This window comes from Gobio gobio, assembly GCF_949357685.1.
Source record: "Gobio gobio genome assembly, chromosome: 9".
NCBI lineage: Eukaryota > Metazoa > Chordata > Actinopteri > Cypriniformes > Gobionidae > Gobio > Gobio gobio.
In genome coordinates this window covers 1,978,150-1,997,445 of record NC_137115.1, presented here as the reverse complement: position 1 = coordinate 1,997,445, position 19,296 = coordinate 1,978,150, and the positions used below count along the sequence as shown (strand labels likewise).

The window sequence follows — 19,296 nt, the reverse complement described above, 5'->3', positions numbered from 1 at the left end:
AAATGATAATGAAACAAAAACAAAATAAAAGTCTTTGTCGTGGCACTGAAAACCACAGCACGGCGGATGAATATAATCCAATCACACGCTTCATCTGTACCACGATCTTGGTTTAACAAAGAGAAACTGCTGGACGACGGCAGAGGTCAGAGGAAGGGCAGATCTGTGATCTGATTGGCTGAACTGCTCTAGGCGGTTTCCATGGCAATCAGAGTATCAGAGCATCACACACACACACACATCAGCAATAGTATTATTTTTTTTCTCCATAATAAATTACAGCCACAAAACATTCATTGAGCGCAGAAGGTCAGCTTGACATTCTCTTTTTTTGAAACCATGCATTTACAGGATAAGGCATCAAGCAAACAGAGTCAACGACAGCATTAACACCAGCGGATCGCACAGATATTCTCACACCAGGAGCGGATGAGGCGGGAATCAAAGCAATCGATATCTGTGACATCACTGTACCGGATCCATCGGCGGACGGGCGAATGGAATTGATCTTCTGAGGTAGACAGGAATATTTCATTCATCCTCCACTGCAAAAAAGCTTTTCTTACTTAGTATTTTTGTCTTGTTTTCAGTCCAAATATCTAAAAAATCTTACATTAAGAAGCATTTACTAGACAAGCAAAAGTTTTGTCTTGTTTTGGGGGAAAATAACTCAAAAATAAGCAAAATAATCTGCCAATGGGGTAAGCATTGCAAACATGGATAAGCATGTTTGAATTAAGATTATTTTGCTTATCCCATTGGCAGATTATTTTGCTTATTTTAAGCAAAAACTCCCTTAATTTTGAAAAAAAAACTTTTGCTTGTCTAGTAAATGCTTCTTAATGTAAGATTTTTTAGATATTTGGACTGAAAACAAGACAAAAATACTAAGTAAGAAAAGCATTTTTTGCAGTGTCAACTCTGCTTTAGTATAAAGTGACTCTCTCTCTGAAGCTTTAAATTAAAAGGTCCGTTCGTTTTCATGCTTCAGAAACACTCTCACACACACACACACACACACACATACTACATTATCTGCATAGCGGCCCTGTCCGAGTACACTTAGATGTCCATCTCATCTCCTCATGGAGTCTTGGGCAATCTCTTCACATCACAGTAATATCTGGAAATGATGCTCAACGATTGATATTCCACCAAACCCGACGGACTGAGAATGTTGAGAGAACGATAAGGTCAAAGCATGATTCAGAGTTTGTTATATTTAACATCCAGGTTTCTGTACAGCGGAGGAGATGCCCACTAAAGTGTGTGTGTGAGGCTGAAGGTCCTCCGGGATCTCAGTAGCACTTTAGGGAAGGCGGAGCACTATAGTGTCCGAATGGCCACGGGGTACAGCAGGGACATGTGCTCGGCCCCTTTGATGGGCAGTTTGCGGCTGGAGTAGAAGTGGATGATCTCGGGCACGCTGTCGAACTGGCAGCTGTTCTGGCCCAGCACGTACTTGCTGTCTTTGGTCCGGGACAGCTTCATGTGCATGAACCCCTGACTGCTCCTGAGAGAGAGAGAGAGAGAGAGAGAGAGAGAGAGAGAGAGAGAGAGAGAGAGAGAAAACAACATGTGAGGAGTTGTCAGCAGGGCTTAAAAACGGAAAAAAAATATCAATGGGTTCCCTCCGAGCAGAATCGATATTTTAGCCTTTCCGTTTTTGCGTTCCTCATTAAACATTACTGTTCCGAAAACGGTTTGATTTGCAAAAATACCGGTTAGTAACGTTATTTTAATTTAGCCTATACTTTAAACAAATATGTATAAATAAAGACTTATTTTCACTCAATAATAATATAACGCATGATAATTAAACTTGAATATTTATTTCATAACATTTTTAAAACCACAACAGAAATACATGCATTAATTACAAAGCATAAACAGCGGGACAAATATTGAGCTGTTTTAATGGAGCGGAAAGTGGCTCTATATGCCTATTCTTTTCAGAAGAGTGATAACATTCTTTGTACATCACTTTTTTTTTCAACACGACTTGTTTTAAAAATTGCATGAATTAAGAATAAATAGACTGGATAACCATTGCTCTTTTAATGCACCGTCAACTGCTAATTTCAAAGCAAACACGTCCTTGCATCCCATAATCAAATTCAGTCAGCTAATAAAGCTTGATCATTTAATGCAATCTAACATACCATTTAATATGAACCATCAACCGTCTAGATAGAAAACATTGAGCTGTCTTGGCAATCTGAAAGACTATAGGACAAATGTTTGATAGATGCTATAGCCTACGGATAGGCTTAAACTAAATCCACAAACTAGCCTAAATCCGTCTATTTGAGTGTAAAGTCCGCACTGCTTATTTAAACGTACGAAAAGAACATCCTCCAATACCTGCGCTTTCATTGATGAGCTCAGTGGGGAAAGAAATGTACTTGAGGCGTGTAAATGCGCTCACACTGACTTGCGTTACCGTAAATTCACAGATGACATTTCACTCTCGCTTGATCCGTCACATCACATGCTGCACTACTCTATTCCTGATTGGCCACTGCCAAATTAAAATATTAAAGAGAACGATAACATAACCTTATTAACCGGTTAATGCTCATTTCAAATTAACGTTTCTGTTCAGAACGATTCAAATTGATTTTGATTTCGTTTTTGTTCCTCTTTAAATTTCGTTTGTCTCCGGTTTTCGTTTTCGTTCCTTGAAGCGGTTCAGAGCCCTGGTCATCAGACAGCGGGCGGCTCGTTGGCAAGCGCTTCACGTGTCTCAGTGAGATGTAAAGCTGGAGTCCTGAGAGCTCTAAAGAGCGGCCGGAGAGGCTCTTAAAGGCTGGCAGCTTCACTGCCGAATACACAGCAAATTAAAAGCCGAGGCTGGAGGGAGCCGGAGCACACTGAGGAAAACCTGGTGCTCGGGATATTTTGAGGAGGGAATGTAAAGCTGCTCCGGTGGCTTTGAATCGTTCTCATCCTGGGTGATGTAGAGAATAACATATTGAGGATCTTGACCAGTGAGTGACCACCTGCCCCAAATACTCTAGAAACCACTCAGAACTTATCAAATGCAACCAGCAACAATAAAGGCTCGTTCACACCAAAAGTCAGTGTAGGGCAGGTTTGGTGGGACGGGTCAGTTTAGGGCAGGTTTGGTGGGACGGGTCAGTTTAAGGCAGGTTTGGTGGGACGGGTCAGTTTAGGGCAGATCTGGTGGGACGGGTCGGTTTAGGGCAGATCTGGTGGGACGGGTCGGTTTAGGGCAGGTTTGGTGGGACGGGTCAGTTTAGGGCAGATCTGTTGGGATGGGTCAGTTTAAGGCAGATCTGGTGGGACGGGTCAGTTTAAGGCAGATCTGGTGGGACGGGTCAGTGTAGGGCAGATCTGGTGGGACGGGTCAGTTTAAGGCAGATCTGGTGGGACGGGTCGGTTTAGGGCAGATCTGGTGGGACGGGTCAGTGTAGGGCAGATCTGGTGGGACGGGTCAGTGTAGGGCAGATCTGGTGGGACGGGTCAGTGTAGGGCAGATCTGGTGGGACGGGTCAGTTTAGGGCAGATCTGGTGGGACGGGTCAGTTTAGGGCAGATCTGGTGGGACGGGTCAGTGTAGGGCAGGTTTGGTGGGACGGGTCAGTTTAGGGCAGATCTGTTGGGACGGGTCAGTTTAAGGCAGATCTGGTGGGACGGGTCAGTTTAGGGCAGATCTGGTGGGACGGGTCAGTTTAAGGCAGATCTGGTGGGACGGGTCGGTTTAGGGCAGGTTTGGTGGGACGGGTCAGTTTAAGGCAGATCGGTTTAGGGCAGGTTTGGTGGGATGGGTCGGTTTAGGGCAGGTTTGGTGGGACGGGTCGGTTTAGGGCAGGTTTGGTGGGATGGGTCGGTTTAGGGCAGGTTTGGTGGGACGGGTCAGTGTAGGGCAGGTTTGGTGGGACGGGTCGGTTTAGGGCAGGTTTGGTGGGACGGGTCGGTTTAGGGCAGGTTTGGTGGGACGGGTCAGTTTAGGGCAGGTTTGGTGGGACGGGTCGGTTTAGGGCAGGTTTGGTGGGACGGGTCAGTTTAGGGCAGGTTTGGTGGGACGGGTCGGTTTAGGGCAGGTTTGGTGGGACGGGTCGGTTTAGGGCAGGTTTGGTGGGACGGGTCGGTTTAGGGCAGGTTTGGTGGGACGGGTCAGTTTAGGGCAGGTTTGGTGGGACGGGTCAGTTTAGGGCAGGTTTGGTGGGACGGGTCGGTTTAGGGCAGGTTTGGTGGGACGGGTCGGTTTAGGGCAGATCTGGTGGGACGGGTCGGTTTAGGGCAGGTTTGGTGGGACGGGTCAGTGTAGGGCAGGTTTGGTGGGACGGGTCGGTTTAGGGCAGGTTTGGTGGGACGGGTCGGTTTAGGGCAGGTTTGGTGGGACGGGTCAGTGTAGGGCAGGTTTGGTGGGACGGGTCGGTTTAGGGCAGGTTTGGTGGGACGGGTCAGTGTAGGGCAGGTTTGGTGGGACGGGTCGGTTTAGGGCAGATCTGGTGGGACGGGTCGGTTTAGGGCAGGTTTGGTGGGACGGGTCAGTGTAGGGCAGGTTTGGTGGGACGGGTCGGTTTAGGGCAGGTTTGGTGGGATGGGTCGGTTTAGGGCAGATCTGGTGGGACGGGTCGGTTTAGGGCAGGTTTGGTGGGACGGGTCAGTTTAGAGCAGGTTTGGTGGGACGGGTCGGTTTAGAGCAGGTTTGGTGGGACGGGTCAGTTTAGGGCAGGTTTAGTTGGACGGGTCGGTTTAGAGCAGGTTTGGTGGGACGGGTCGGTTTAGGGCAGGTTCAGTTGGACGGGTCAGTTTAGGGCAGGTTTAGTGGGACGGGTGAGATCATCATAAAGTTGAGAGCGTTATGCAAATGAGAGGTAATGCCGGGTGGTCCACCAGGAAGCAAGACGTGTAAGAACATCCTTCAATCAGAGCACTCCTCTTTGCCATCATCAAATATAAATCCGCCATCTTCCCCTCAGACGGATTCTCTGTCCTCACCAACACTTCATCCTCATTAACACATGAGCCTCCGCAGACCCCTGAGAGAAGACGCTGCTAAAAGCATCTAAAAGCCCGAGTGTCGGTCATCAATCCCTCATCCCGGCCTAAGGAGACGTCATCCCTATTCTCTATCCCTCATCCCGGCCTGAGGAGACGTCATCCCTATTCTCTTCCTCTCAAGGATTAGATTTTGCGCTCCTCATATCAGCGACATGAACAAAGCGGAGCACAGCTGCTGATAAACGCCTCTGCCTTTCTGCCCTTATCACTGCACACTTCATCATTCTTTCCCCTTTTAATCCAAGGATTCATTTCGTTTTATAGATCTGAAAGGTTCACTGCGGTCCATGATACAATTCACAGTGCAGTGAGTGTGTGTGTGTGTGTGTGTGTGTGTGTGTGTGTGAATATATGGGCATAAAGAGTCCCGTGGCACTCGATGAACCGTAAGATTACACTTTTCAATTGTCCTTTGCTGCTCAAAAGCCATCTTTAGAAAGCTCTTCTGTGAACAACTGACATGCTGTCGATAACCACAGAAAATCATTACAACTTTGCGTCAGTTTGTAGAAACAAAAAAATATGTAGACTTTCAATTGACCTATCGGTAAGCCCCGCCCCTCAAACGCAGATGAGCCAATAGCAGTTGAGTATCAGTTGCGCTGGGACCGGAACTCGGACATCTTTAGGTTGCAGCGTCATAGAGAAACAGTGGAAAATCTGAAGCGCTCATCGGTTTGATGGTGTTTATGCTACAAAAATGCTCGAATGTTGTGCCTGAGGAACTGTAACACTGACTCCAGGGATCCTGAGAGGATTTTCTGTTTGTCAAACTCTCGTTAAGTTACTATTAAAGTTAGTAACGTTAATTCCCTGCTAACATACAAACCGACTAACTATAACTAACGTTAACTGTTCTCATGCAACGGTGTAACATTAGGTCAGAAACACGAAGCTCTACATTTCAGTGCATCTCTCCATATTAAACTGATTAAATGTGAATTTATGTAATCTTACCCTGCGGTACATGAACAGTGTTCTTATAATCTGCGATCGTTAGGCTTCTCACGTTTGCATTGAGATCTGTAAACCATCGCTTCCAAATTAATCTCTCACCATATTTTTTTTATCCCCATTTTATTTCTGTGAGTTTAGATCTGTTTAAAGTCTTCATTATCTCCTATTTTGATGGGTATTATAGTCTCCGGGTAGTGAAAGGAAGAGCTCGCACGCAGTTTATCAGAGTTGTTTTGCAGATACAAAGTTTACCAGTTATTAACTGCACCCTCGAAAAGGCATAAGCTCTGTGTGTATGTGTGTTTACTGTTAGTTGTGTGAGTGTTTTTGTGTAATTTGCTGTGTGTGTTAATGGTAATGCAACGGAGAGAGAGAGTTTGTGAATGAGACGTTAATGCACACTTCTTATGCTTTGTTTGTTCAGCTCTTACAATGATTTTTTTAGTGGAAAACGATGTAATAAACTTGATAAACCATCAGTAAAGTTTGGGCATCATTCGGACGGGATATACGCTACATTCGGTGTCCAAAAACAAGGTTTGCACACTGACAGCAGTCATTGTAAGATATAGCAACTCTGTTTGTTTGTCCGAGTTAGCAACAGTAACTAAGGGGGGCGGGGCTTACCGATAGGTCAATTCCAGAGGGTTTAAAAGCAGAAATTTTATTAACACTGTATAAACTCTATATTGCCCAAAGTGTTGTGCCGCCTGCCTTCACATGAGCTTCCCATTCTTCATCCGTAGGGTTTAATCTGGAGTCTCAGCTCTAACAGCTTCAGCTCTGCTTTCCTCAAGGTTTAGGAGTGTGTTTATGGGGATTCTTCTAGAAGCGCATTTGTGATGTTGGACGAGAAGGCCTGTGTCCGGTTGCATCAAGCACCTTCAGTTTTTCCTTCAAGAATGAACTTAAGGGGCGATTTCCCCTTAGCTAAGAGAATAACTTAAGGGCGTTGCATATTAGAGGGCTGCATTGGGATTGAGTCCCGCGGGACCCAACGCAAATCTCGCGGGTTTGAATTTAGCTGCGGGCGGGAATGGGCGGCTAAAAAAAACACAGCGGGAATCGGCGGGATAGGGAGGTTGCCTAACGACATGATGGAGATGTCAATAGATGATGTAGAAAAGAACCTCAAACGAGGTATTTACAGCACAAAAACTAAACAAGGAAAGTCTGACATTTGGAGAAGTTTCTCAATTGTTTTGGTAGGCAAAATCATGCGGTATAACGTTATATGTATCCACATATTGCGCAGCTGGCAAATACACAGCTACTTGATCATACCTCACCAAAAACGCTCAGCACTCCCTGCAGGTCAAGTTGACTGTTTGGTGTTTTTGACAAACAATACATAGAAGTTTAGTGAGTGGAAATTGATTGTTTCCCAACGCAAATCTCGCGGGAGCGGGCGGTTTGAATTTAGCTGCGGGCGGGAATGGGCGGCTAAAAAAAATCGGCGGGAGCGGGATGAAGAAAACAGTCCCGCGCAGGGCTCTACATATCATCTCTTAAACGGCTCTCTTAGGGAAACATTGAAGTGTTTCACGACAGCGATCCTGGATTCACGTTATATAAGTCTTGTTGCCATAGATACGCAAAACACTAATGCTGCGTTCACACCAAACGTGAATAGAGTGTCAAATTCGCGTCTAGTTTGACGCTTGAACTTTGAATGCATTCGCGCGTCCAAAGCGAGATGCAAACGCGTATAAAGCAAGAGTTTGAAGAGAAATTGACGCGCGTCCTTTTGTGCTTTTCATAGTGGTTGTGTGCAGCTGCGAAATTGAAAAATACTACTGTTATTGTGTCTCGAAATGTAGTTTTAAGAGTTGTTCAGTCGAGAATGTAGTAGTTTAAAGCTCAAATCTGTGGTTTATTTGTAAAGATCGCGCCTATTTAAAGATGTTGTGAGATCCCGCCTGGAACAGCCTCACCTCGGCTAGTCCTCCGGACTTCTGCCGCTGGGAAACGAGACTTAAATTCACAATCTATAGCTTCGGTTCTATTATATGAAACATATAAGTTAAAAGACATTAATGACTTGTTATAACGTCAAACGACTTCTTTAATGATGTGAGTTTTTCTTCATCTCGTTCAGAAATGTACGTTTGACTGCAAGTGTTCAGTGTCAGTGGTTGCGATGTGTGATGGTCAAATCGGTATTCTTGCAACAATTTTTCATCGCTAAGATGGTCCAAAGGGTTCTCCCTATCCCTAAAAATTATTCTTGGCACATAATGATCTTCAGCTGGTTCAGCCATGTCGTCTTATTTTTGTCCGCGTTACTCTTAAGGTTGCGCTTTCCAAACCTTGAGTTATACTTAGGGAAATGACCGTTAAGGGGTTTTATGCAACTCTTAACACTTTTTAAGGGATTACTTTTTACATTTAAGGGGAATTCTAAGTGTTTATGACGTTTCACTCAAAGAAAACCTTAAGTAACACTTTAGGGTTTTTTTCTGCAACACCCTTAGGTTTAAGGGAAACATAAGGGCGAACTTAAGGGAAAATTACACTTAAGGTGCTTTATGCAACCGGGCACTGGCTCTCAGTCTCCGCTCAAATTCATCCCAAAGCTGTTCTATCGGTTTGAGGTCAGGACTCCAGTTCCTCCACACCAAACTCCTCATCCATGTCTTTATGGAGACGCTTTGTGCACTGGTCAGTCATGCTGGGACAGGAAGGGGCCGTCCCCAAACTGGTCCCACAAAGTTGGGAGCATGAAATTGTCCAAAATGTCTTGGTGCAGCATTAAGGGTGCATTCACACTTGTCATGTTTGGTTGGATTAAAGCGACCCCTGGTGTGATTGCTGGGTTAGTGCGGTTCATCTGAACACATGTGAAGCTGCCATCCCAACCCTAGAGCGACCCAAACAAGCGGAGCGAGGCGATGAAGAGACGGGTCTCAGTCCACTTCCAGACCAACTCTGGTGCGGTTCCACTGATATATGAACACAACACGGACCAATGACATGTGAACCAACCAAAAACAGGACGTGATGTCACAAGATTGCGCCACTACAGGTCAGCTGATTTGATGGCGCGGAGAGATCGGTGTATCCACAATGAGTAGAGGGCAAACGTGGAGCAGCGAGAGGTGAAGAGCCTCATCAATATATGCAGATCTGCGTTTCTGCACACCGGAGGAAATCCTGCGGCTGTTCTCAATGAGCATTTGATGAGCTCTTCGTGAGTTCTCAGCTGCTCAAAATAAAACCATATGTACACGCATGAGATGATGGCGTTTAGCATTGCAGCATTGTTCTGAATGTTCGGTGAGCAGCTCCGTCGCGAAATATACATCATAAAAGCCGACAAATAAGGTTGTGAGCGTATCCCTATGCCTTTGGTTCGGTAGCTTTAGGTTCTCTGTTAAAAATGCCAGTGTGAACGCTAAGCGGACCAGGACTATGTTTTGTTTTTGTTTTTTGGTCCGGACCAAACAAACCAAACAAACCGAACTACAAGTGTGAACGCACCCTAAGAGTTCCTTTCACTGGAACTTGAAAAACCCCTGAAAAACAACCCCACCCCATAACCCCCCCTCCACCAAACTTTACACTTGGCACAATGCAGTCAGGCAAGTCCCGTTCTCCTGGCAACCGCCAAACCCAGACTCGTCCATGGGATTGTCAGACAGAGAAGCGTGATTGGTCACTCAGAGAACACGTCTCCACTGCTCTAGAGTCCAGTGGTGGCGCACTTTACCCCACTGCATCCCACGCTTTGCATTGCACTTGGTGATGTAAGGCTTGGATGAGCTGCTCGGCCATGGAAACCCATTCCATGAAGCTCTACACACTGTTCTTGAGCTCATCTGAAGGCCACAGAAGTTTGGAGGTCTGGAGCTCTTGACTCTGCAGAAAGTTGGCCACTTCTGTGACCCTCAGCATGTGCTGACCCCGCTCTGTGACCCTCAGCATGTGCTGACCCCGCTCTGTGACCCTCAGCATGTGCTGACCCCGCTCTGTGACCCTCAGCATGTGTTGACCCCGCTCTGTGACCCTCAGCATGTGTTGACCCCGCTCTGTGACCCTCAGCATGCGCTGACCCCGCTCTGTGACCCTCAGCATGCGCTGACCCCGCTCTGTGACCCTCAGCATGTGCTGACCCCGCTCTGTGACCCTCAGCATGTGCTGACCCCGCTCTGTGACCCTCAGCATGTGTTGACCCCGCTCTGTGACCCTCAGCATGTGCTGACCCCGCTCTGTGACCCTCAGCATGCGCTGACCCCGCTCTGTGACCCTCAGCATGCGCTGACCCCGCTCTGTGACCCTCAGCATGCGCTGACCCCGCTCTGTGACCCTCAGCATGAGCTGACCCCGCTCTGTGACCCTCAGCATGAGCTGACCCCGCTCTGTGACCCTCAGCATGTGCTGACCCCGCTCTGTGACCCTCAGCATGTGCTGACCCCGCTCTGTGACCCTCAGCATGCGCTGACCCCGCTCTGTGACCCTCAGCATGCGCTGACCCCGCTCTGTGACCCTCAGCATGAGCTGACCCCGCTCTGTGACCCTCAGCATGTGCTGACCCCGCTCTGTGACCCTCAGCATGAGCTGACCCCGCTCTGTGACCCTCAGCATGCGCTGACCCCGCTCTGTGACCCTCAGCATGAGCTGACCCCGCTCTGTGACCCTCAGCATGTGCTGACCCCGCTCTGTGACCCTCAGCATGAGCTGACCCCGCTCTGTGACCCTCAGCATGCGCTGACCCCGCTCTTCACCTGAAGGGGCGGCCCAATACTTCTGCCCATATAGTGTATCTAGCATATTACTTGCATTGTCATCTGGAACATTTCTTTAAAATACAGCCTTCATTACATACAGAGCAAAGCCTCAGACGTTAATTAAAGCTGAGGAGATTGATGTGATGGAGGGGTAACTCTGATAACCTGCTGGTGATTTTATTGTACATGAGATGAGCAGAAACTGCAGATGGGAGCGGCGTTTTATAATGTGTGTTTAAATTACAAGCCCAAAGAGTGCATTTCAGCAGAGACCCGTTCTCCATCTCCTCACGCGGCTCGCGGTCCTGGTCAGGATGCACATTAGTGCTCCGCTAATTCATAAACTTTTACTCTCCCTCCATTCAGGGGAGATTTATTTCTCTCCCTTCAGCCATTTTCTGTCTTTCTCCGTCCATAAAGCAGGTCACCGCTAAAGCCTCTTTGCCTTTTAAGATCTATAAGAGACTGGAGTCATTCATATCACTTATGCTCTGAGCCACAAATATGATTAGACGATCGCTCAGCATGCGAGCAGGACAGCGTTTTAAAGAGCCCGTAACGCTATCCTCTCCTCCACAGGCTCTCCTGCATCAGCTCAAACACACTCTAATGTTCTCTCATCTCCACTGCAGCTTCAGCGGTAACACTTAGATAACACAATAAGGTTGTATTAGTTAACATTAGTTAAAGGGTTAGTTCACCCAAAAATGAAAATTCTGTCATTAATTCCTCACCCTCATGTGGTTGGACACCCGTCAGACCTCCGTTCATCTTCAGACACAATGAAGATATTTTAGTGTAAAGCTGATGCTGAGAAAGGCTTCAGATAGGCCTCCATTGGCATTCAGTACATTTACACACACAAGACCCAGAAAAGTCTCCACGACGCATGCGTGAGAATATGAGCAGATCCGGCGTTCGGGAATCCATGAAATGCTCACTTTAGCCCCATTTTGAGAACTACGGCGAGACCTAAAGCACGACAGTGTAGAATTCAACAGCTGAGACACGCGCGTCTTCCTCTGCTTGTAAACAAATCTCTTCTGGGTCATGTGTCCGAACGCCGGATCTGCTCATATTCTCACGCATGCGTCATGGAGACACACACGGAAGACAAGAACAAGCGAATAAAGTCGTTATTTTGATTTTTTTGCGCACAAAAACTATTGTCGTCGCTTCGTAAAATTATTGTAGAGTCACTGTGGTGAGATGGACTTTGTAACGACGTTTTTAGTGCCTTTTATGGGTCTTGTGAGTGTAAATGTACTGAATGCCAATGGAGGCCTATCTGAAGCCTTTCTCAGCATCAGCTTTACACTAAAATATCTTCATTTGTGTCTGAAGATGAACGGAGGTCTGACGGGTGTCCAACCACATGAGGGTGAGGAATTAATGACAGAATTTACATTTTTGGATGAACTAACCCTTTAATGCATTAGTTAACATGAACTAACCATGAACAACACCTAAAGCATTAGTTAATCTTTGTTAATGTTAGTTAATATAAATCCAGCTGTTCATGGTTTCTTCATGTTAGTTCACAGTGCATTAACTAATGTTAACAAGATTTTAATAATGCATTAGTAAATGTTGAAATTAACATTAACAAAGATAAATAAATGCTTTATAAGTGCAGTTCATTATTAGTTCATGTTAACTAATGTAGTTAACTAATGTTAACTAATGAAACCTTATTGTAAAGTGTTACCGCTTCAGCTCTTCCCTCTCAGTGTCTGAAACGCTTCAGTCTCTCTAAACCCCGCCTCTCTGAGAGATGCTCTGCTGTGATTGGTCAGAAAGCAAGCGCTCATTATCATATCTCAATCTCTTGACACAGTGATACGAACAGTAGCGATGGCGACCGTCTCAATCTCAGCAGAAAACAGCATCACATGACCAACACCAACCAAACTCTTCCAGCCTCAGAGACGACTACAGTGAGTGAGGGCGGGGCTAAGAGACGCTGTCCAATCAGGACCAGAGGCGGGCATTAACTACAGTGGGTGAGGGCGGGGCTAAGAGACGCTGTCCAATCAGGACCAGAGGCGGGCATTAACTACAGTGGGTGAGGGCGGGGCTAAGAGACGCTGTCCAATCAGGACCAGAGGCTGGCATTAACTACAGTGACTGAGGGCGGGGCTAAGAGACGCTGTTCAGCCAATCACGACCAGAGGAGGGCATTAACTACAGTGAGTGAGGGCGGAGCTAAGAGACGCTGTTCAGCCAATCACGACCAGAGGCGGGCATTAACTACAGTGAGTGAGGGCGGGGCTAAGAGACGCTGTTCAGCCAATCACGACCAGAGGCGGGCATTAACTACAGTGAGTGAGGGCGGGGCTAAGAGACGCTGTTCAGCCAATCACGACCAGAGGAGGGCATTAACTACAGTGAGTGAGGGCGGGGCTAAGAGACGCTGTTCAGCCAATCACGACCAGAGGAGGGCATTAACTACAGTGAGTGAGGGCGGGGCTAAGAGACGCTGTTCAGCCAATCCCAAAAACTCAATTTATCTTTGATTCTGCGGAGCTTTTACATTCACAAGCAGCTTTATTACACACTGTGTGAAAGATAATATCTGAAAAAGCATAATAGGGGCAGTTTAAAGCGTCATTCAATACAAGCGGCATCAATAAAGCCTCGTTTGTTAAATACCCTATATGTGTGTGTGTCTTTGTTCATTAGAGTTCTGCCTTTCTGATCACACACTGAAGTCCTCATCAGTGATGCGAGCACAGGAGCGTTTCATATGGCATTAATATTTCAGCAGACACGGATCGCTCGCATGTATGAGTCTCTGCGGACGGAGTGTGTGTGAAGTCTCAGGTTTCTACACGCTGTCAGGTCTGGTTTAGGAATCATGACACACAGATGAGGAATAAACCTGCACACACACACACACACACACACACACACACACACACACTCAGCTCATGAGATTCACTGGGTATTACAGAAACGCTTCAGGTTCAAATGTTGGTTGAATTTTAATATAAATTCAGTGAATTCCTCTTCCTGTAATTCTGACTTCAATTTAATTTCAAGTTAAACTGACTCGTGACATCATCAGAAGAATGGCATCTACGCTAATGATAGTCTCTCTGTTTATCCCGAGGTTTACTGCAGTCAGCCGGATCCGGGCCGGATCCAGATCAGATGCTGGACCTGCGCCCAGAGAAGACCAACACATGACCAACACATGACCAACGCATGACCAACGCATGACCAACGCATGACCAACGCATGACCAACGCATGACCAACGCATGACCAATGCATGACCAACACAAGACCAACACATGACCAACACATGACCAACAAAAGACCAACACATGACCAACACATGACCAACGCATGACCAACGCATGACCAACACATGACCAACGCATGACCAACGCATGACCAACGCATGACCAACGCATGACCAACGCATGACCAATGCATGACCAACACAAGACCAACACATGACCAACACATGACCAACACAAGACCAACACATGACCAACACATGACCAACGCATGACCAACGCATGACCAACACATGACCAACGCATGACCAACGCATGACCAACGCATGACCAACAAAAGACCAACACATGACCAACACATGACCAACACATGACCAACACATGACCAACACATGACCAACACATGACCAACACATGACCAACACAAGACCAACACATGACCAACACATGACCAACACATATGACCAACACATGACCAACACATGACCAACACATGACCAACACATGACCAACACATGACCAACACAAGACCAACACATGACCAACACACATGACCAACACATGACCAACACAAGACCAACACATGACCAACACAAGACCAACACATGACCAACACATGACCAACACACATGACCAACACATGACCAACACATGACCAACACAAGACCAACACATGACCAACACATGACCAACACATGACCAACACATGACCAACACATGACCAACACATGACCAACACAAGACCAACACAAGACCAACACATGACCAACACATGACCAACACAAGACCAACACATGACCAACACAAGACCAACACACATGACCAACACATGACCAACACATGACCAACACATGACCCTGAAGTAGGGCTGTAACGATTTGACCAAAAATAAAAACCTCGATTAATTGAATATTTGACCTCGATTACGATTAATGAACGATTGTTTTGCTTTTTTTGCTTTTGCCCTCAAGGTTTTTGAGTAAGTTCACTGATAAGGTTTGTACTGTAAATATTTTCTACTGTTAAAGGTGGATTTTTTTTTTTCTAATGAAAAAGTGAATTTCTTTGTGATTTTAAAATACTTGAAGGAAACGGTTGACTTTCAGCAGTTATTGTCTATGGAGCAGATTTATGTTTGTTAATATTAACACAGTAGACCTACATTACATTTATCTGAATGCATTAATGAGAGAGTGATTGTGTGTGATTTACTCATACCGTCTCTATTCATTATGAAGCTGTGGTTTGTACTTCAAAGGTATTAAAATGTATGCCTATAACGGTTGAGTTTCTGAGCTACTTTAGTGACTTTAGTCACAGGACGGCGTTGACACTGCGTTTCTGCACTGCTCTCTGTGCGTGATCTTCACGTGATGTGCGTGTTCATGTGTCACAATATATCAGGCATTAGTTCAACATAATACACATCTGATGGTCGAAACTCGCTTTAATATTCAAACTGACAGGCCTTAAACCACATACAAATGACAAAGTGAGGACGCAGGTGAAAGAGGTCTGCCTTCAGGGCGCGCGCGTTGTCGCGTTTAAACGCATTTACAAACTTTGAGCACGAAAGTGAAAGCGGCTTCGGGGCTTGCGCGCGCCGTCTCTGTGTGTGTGTGTGTGTGTGTCAGCGCGTAGGCTATAAGAGCAGCAATTAACTGACCTATATAAACTGTGTAAAACATGCAGTTACTACAGTGATTCTCTGCATCTATAAACACAGATACTGCTCCTGCATCTCTCTGTGTGCCTGAAAACTGCACTTGATGTGACTGACGCGGCGGAGTCACATGAAAACCGAAATAACCGACATGGGAAAAATACGTCGGTTAGAGGTTCTGAATGTCGGTTTCGGTTATTTTTCGATGAATCGTACAGCCCTACCCTGAAGTGTCTGAGAGACCGTGATTATCCTCCTCCTGAAACTGCCTCATCGTCACGGCATCCTCAATAAACCCGTCTCCGGCCTGATGACTCCGACTGTTCGCATATTCCGATCTATTATGACCTCTGACCTGTAAAGTTGCCAGAATAATAATCATACGCTGTTTGTTGATTGGCCAGAGGAGAACTGCCCCCCCGACTGAGCCTGGTTTCTCCCAGGTTTATTTTCCTCCATTCTGCTCCTGATGGGGTTTGGGTTTCTGCCACTGTTGCCTCTGGCTTGGCGTGCTCAGTTGGAGACACTACATTTTTCTAAATTGATCAACTAAATATCCAAATAAATCTAATTATTAAACTAAATTAACCATATAAACTAAATTACTGATCTAAAGCCCACACTGTCACTGTATGATAATTGAAATGAGCTGATGACATCACCGTTTTCTACATAACGGCTGAATAAAATTACGCTGCATTATTTTCCTGTTTAACACTGTAAAGCTGCTTTGAAACAATCTGCATTGTTAAAAGCGCTATATAAATAAAGTTGACTTGACTTAAAACGGAGCCAACGCTGACAGTAAATAAACCAGGGCAGTTTAGCCGCCTTTCCAGCTGGACACAAACACACACACTGCAAAAAATGCTTTTCTTACTTAGTATTTTTGTCTTGTTTTCAGTCCAAATATCTAAAAAATCTTACATTAAGAAGCATGTACTAGACAAGCAAAAGTTTTTGTCTTGTTTTGGGGGAAATAACTAGCCTGGATGCCATCCGAACTTAGCCCCGCCCACAACATTTTTACTCGGGCAGTTCGGTCTGGACTTGATCCATAGAGGAGTAATTATGCCTGAACAGAAACTGTTCGGACCAATCAAATCATCAGGGCGGGCTTTAGACGATGATGGACAGATGATCAACAGTAACGTCATCATCACGTCATCGAAGAGCGCTTGGGTTGAGTTTGTTCTAATCCTAAACGAGAACTTGTTCGTATATGTATTCACCTTTACTATTTCTCTCAGAAATGATGATCGTGTTGGTAAAACTCTGTGTATCCTTTTTTTACAACACCGACAAAGATCGTTTACACTCATCTTTTTCTTCTAACGTTACTGATTCCAGCGTGCGTGCAGACAGGGTTGCCAAGTCTTTACTACAAAACCCGCCCAATCGCCTACATTCCTCAAAACTAGCCAAAAACATGCCCAATAGTTTTCCGGGGGGGTTCTCCGGGGGAAAAAGGGCATTTGGGGGGTAAAATATGTTATTTTGGCAGGGCTGGCAGCTAAAATTCACATTCCTGGGTCTGTATATCACATAATTGGGGTCGCTTCAACCCGTGGACATGGCAACACAGTACGGTGGAGTTCTGTTGACGTTTGACAACTAACGTTATGCGTCGCTCCGTTGCTCTGATTGGTTGTAGGTCTATCCAATTGAGGTCTTTCCTGGTTCGGTTGAAACACACCCCATAATCACAGCCCAACAGAACAGATCAGACTCATATTCTGACTATAATTGAGTATGACGAAGTCAGGCTAGGAAATAACTCAAAATTAAGTGAGTTTTTGCTTATTTTAATCTGCCAATGGGGTAAGCAAAATAATCTTGTTTTCTGTTTGAATTAAGATTATTTTGCTTACCCCATTGGCAGATTATTTTGCTTATTTTAAGCAAAAACTCACTTAATTTTGAGTTATTTCCCCCCAAAACAAGACAATCATTTTATTTGGCTAGTAAATGCATCTTGTTTTGAGAATTCTTATTTCCAGAGCACAGGAGTCTCGGATGAGCTGATGCGAGCCGACCGCTCCAAAGGTGAAGCTCCTGCTGCTCCCCTGAGCTTCATCCGCCCAAAAGAGCCGCCCCTGTCAGTCTGGATCACTGTGTGGGACGGGGTCAGAGGTCACGCCGCCTCACGCTGAGAGGAGCGACACATGCAGGAGATCTTTCTCTCTTTCTTTGGAAAGAGTGACTTTATTATTCTTGCCCTTTCTCCTTGAGAGAGGACAGCAGGGACGTCGTTGGGCCTATTTTAGGGGGGCTGAAGCTGAACCAAAATGTTCCCAAGCCCCCCTAAATGATAATAAGAGCTAGGGGTCGACCGATATGGGTTTTTTAGTGCAGATGACGATACCGATTTTTTTTCATCAGCCTTAGCCGATGACGATACGGGCTGCCGATATTCTTGAGCCGATACTGCTTTTGCTCCCTCAATTTACAACATAAAAATGACACAATGATCAGGATAACAATTAAAAATTTACAATTTTACAAAAGGAACATTTATTGAACTAAAAAAAACAATATTTAACAAATAGTAAAAACAGGTGAGGTAGAACAAGAAAAAAAAAGAGTTCAGTGGTGAAAAATTCTGAAAATAAATAAAATAATGACACTATTGCACACAGTATCAACAAGCGAGCAGCATAATAAAGTGCACACTGACTGTACTATACTTCATTTAAAACTATTTACAACCTAGTCATTTAATGGTGAACTCTAAAAAATGCTGGGTTAAAAATAACCCAAGTTGGGTTGAATATGGACTAACCCAGCAATTGGGTTGTTTTGACCCAGGGGTTGGGTTAAATGTTTGCTTAAAACAACCCAATCGCTGGGTTAGTCCATTTTCAACCCAACTTGGGTTATTTTTAACCCAGCATTGTTTAGAGTGTAGGTGCACTTCACTGAATCTCTTGTAGAGCAACACCAGCGGTAATTCAGGAGAAAATCTCCCAATGCTCCACGTGAAGCTTCAGTCTTTCCACCTTTACCATCGCGTCAATTCTCAGCTGATTGTGATTAATATGCGCGAGGGAGAGCGAGAGAGTGTGAAGACGGTGAGAGCTGCCCTGTGGACGCCTGTCTGGAAATAATGCAAAAAAATATCGGCGAACGCAGCAGCTTTATATCGGCCGATACACGTAAAAATCGAAAATATCGGCCGATATATCGGTCTAACACTAATAAGAACAACAATAACAATTTGATTTAGAGGTCGACCGATTCAGAACCTCAAGCATGTGATAAAACACACGCAAGTCCGACCCAAATGTTGCATATATAAAATTAGTGTTACCTATGAAATGTACACGCATGTTTCCAGATTATAGGTAAAGAAACAAATGTGACCTGTAATATTTTAATGTTTAAATTATTTTCTGAAGAATTTGTTCTGTTTGAACTTCTCATTTTAATATTCATATGTGAGAATGAGAATGTGTGAGAGTGAGTGTGTGTGTATGTGTGTGTGAGAGGGAGTGTGTGTGTGTGAGTGAGTGAGTGTGTGTGTGTGTGTGTGTGTGTGTGTGAGAGGGAGTGTGTGTGTGTGAGTGAGTGTGTGTGTGTGTGTGTGTGTGTGTGTGAGAGTGAGTGTGTGTGTGTGGGTTTTTGTGCAGACTGTAGCTCATTGTTAGTGAGTGAGTGTGTGTGTGTGTGTGT

At 45.4% G+C, this 19,296-nt stretch overlaps 1 protein-coding gene across 7 annotated transcripts in view; it reads right to left on the bottom strand.

Moving 5' to 3' along the window:
* Positions 1-239: 239 nt before the first annotated feature.
* Positions 240-19,296, bottom strand: part of shf (Src homology 2 domain containing F) — a gene marked incomplete at its 3' end in the record, with an annotated part of 198,026 nt that continues 178,969 nt past the window's right edge. Inside the window, exons 6-7 of one of the 7 annotated variants that reach the window (XR_013817237.1) lie at positions 876-1,513; positions 295-628 (exon numbers count right to left, since the gene is read on the bottom strand). Coding sequence is in view for 4 of the 7 variants with exons in the window: in XM_079825888.1 (XP_079682014.1) it covers positions 1,327-1,513 (187 nt within the window). Of the gene's footprint in view, positions 1,514-19,296 lie in introns of all 7 variants that reach the window. The other 6 variants (XR_013817238.1, XR_013817239.1, XM_079825888.1 and 3 more) reach the window with 6 other exon arrangements.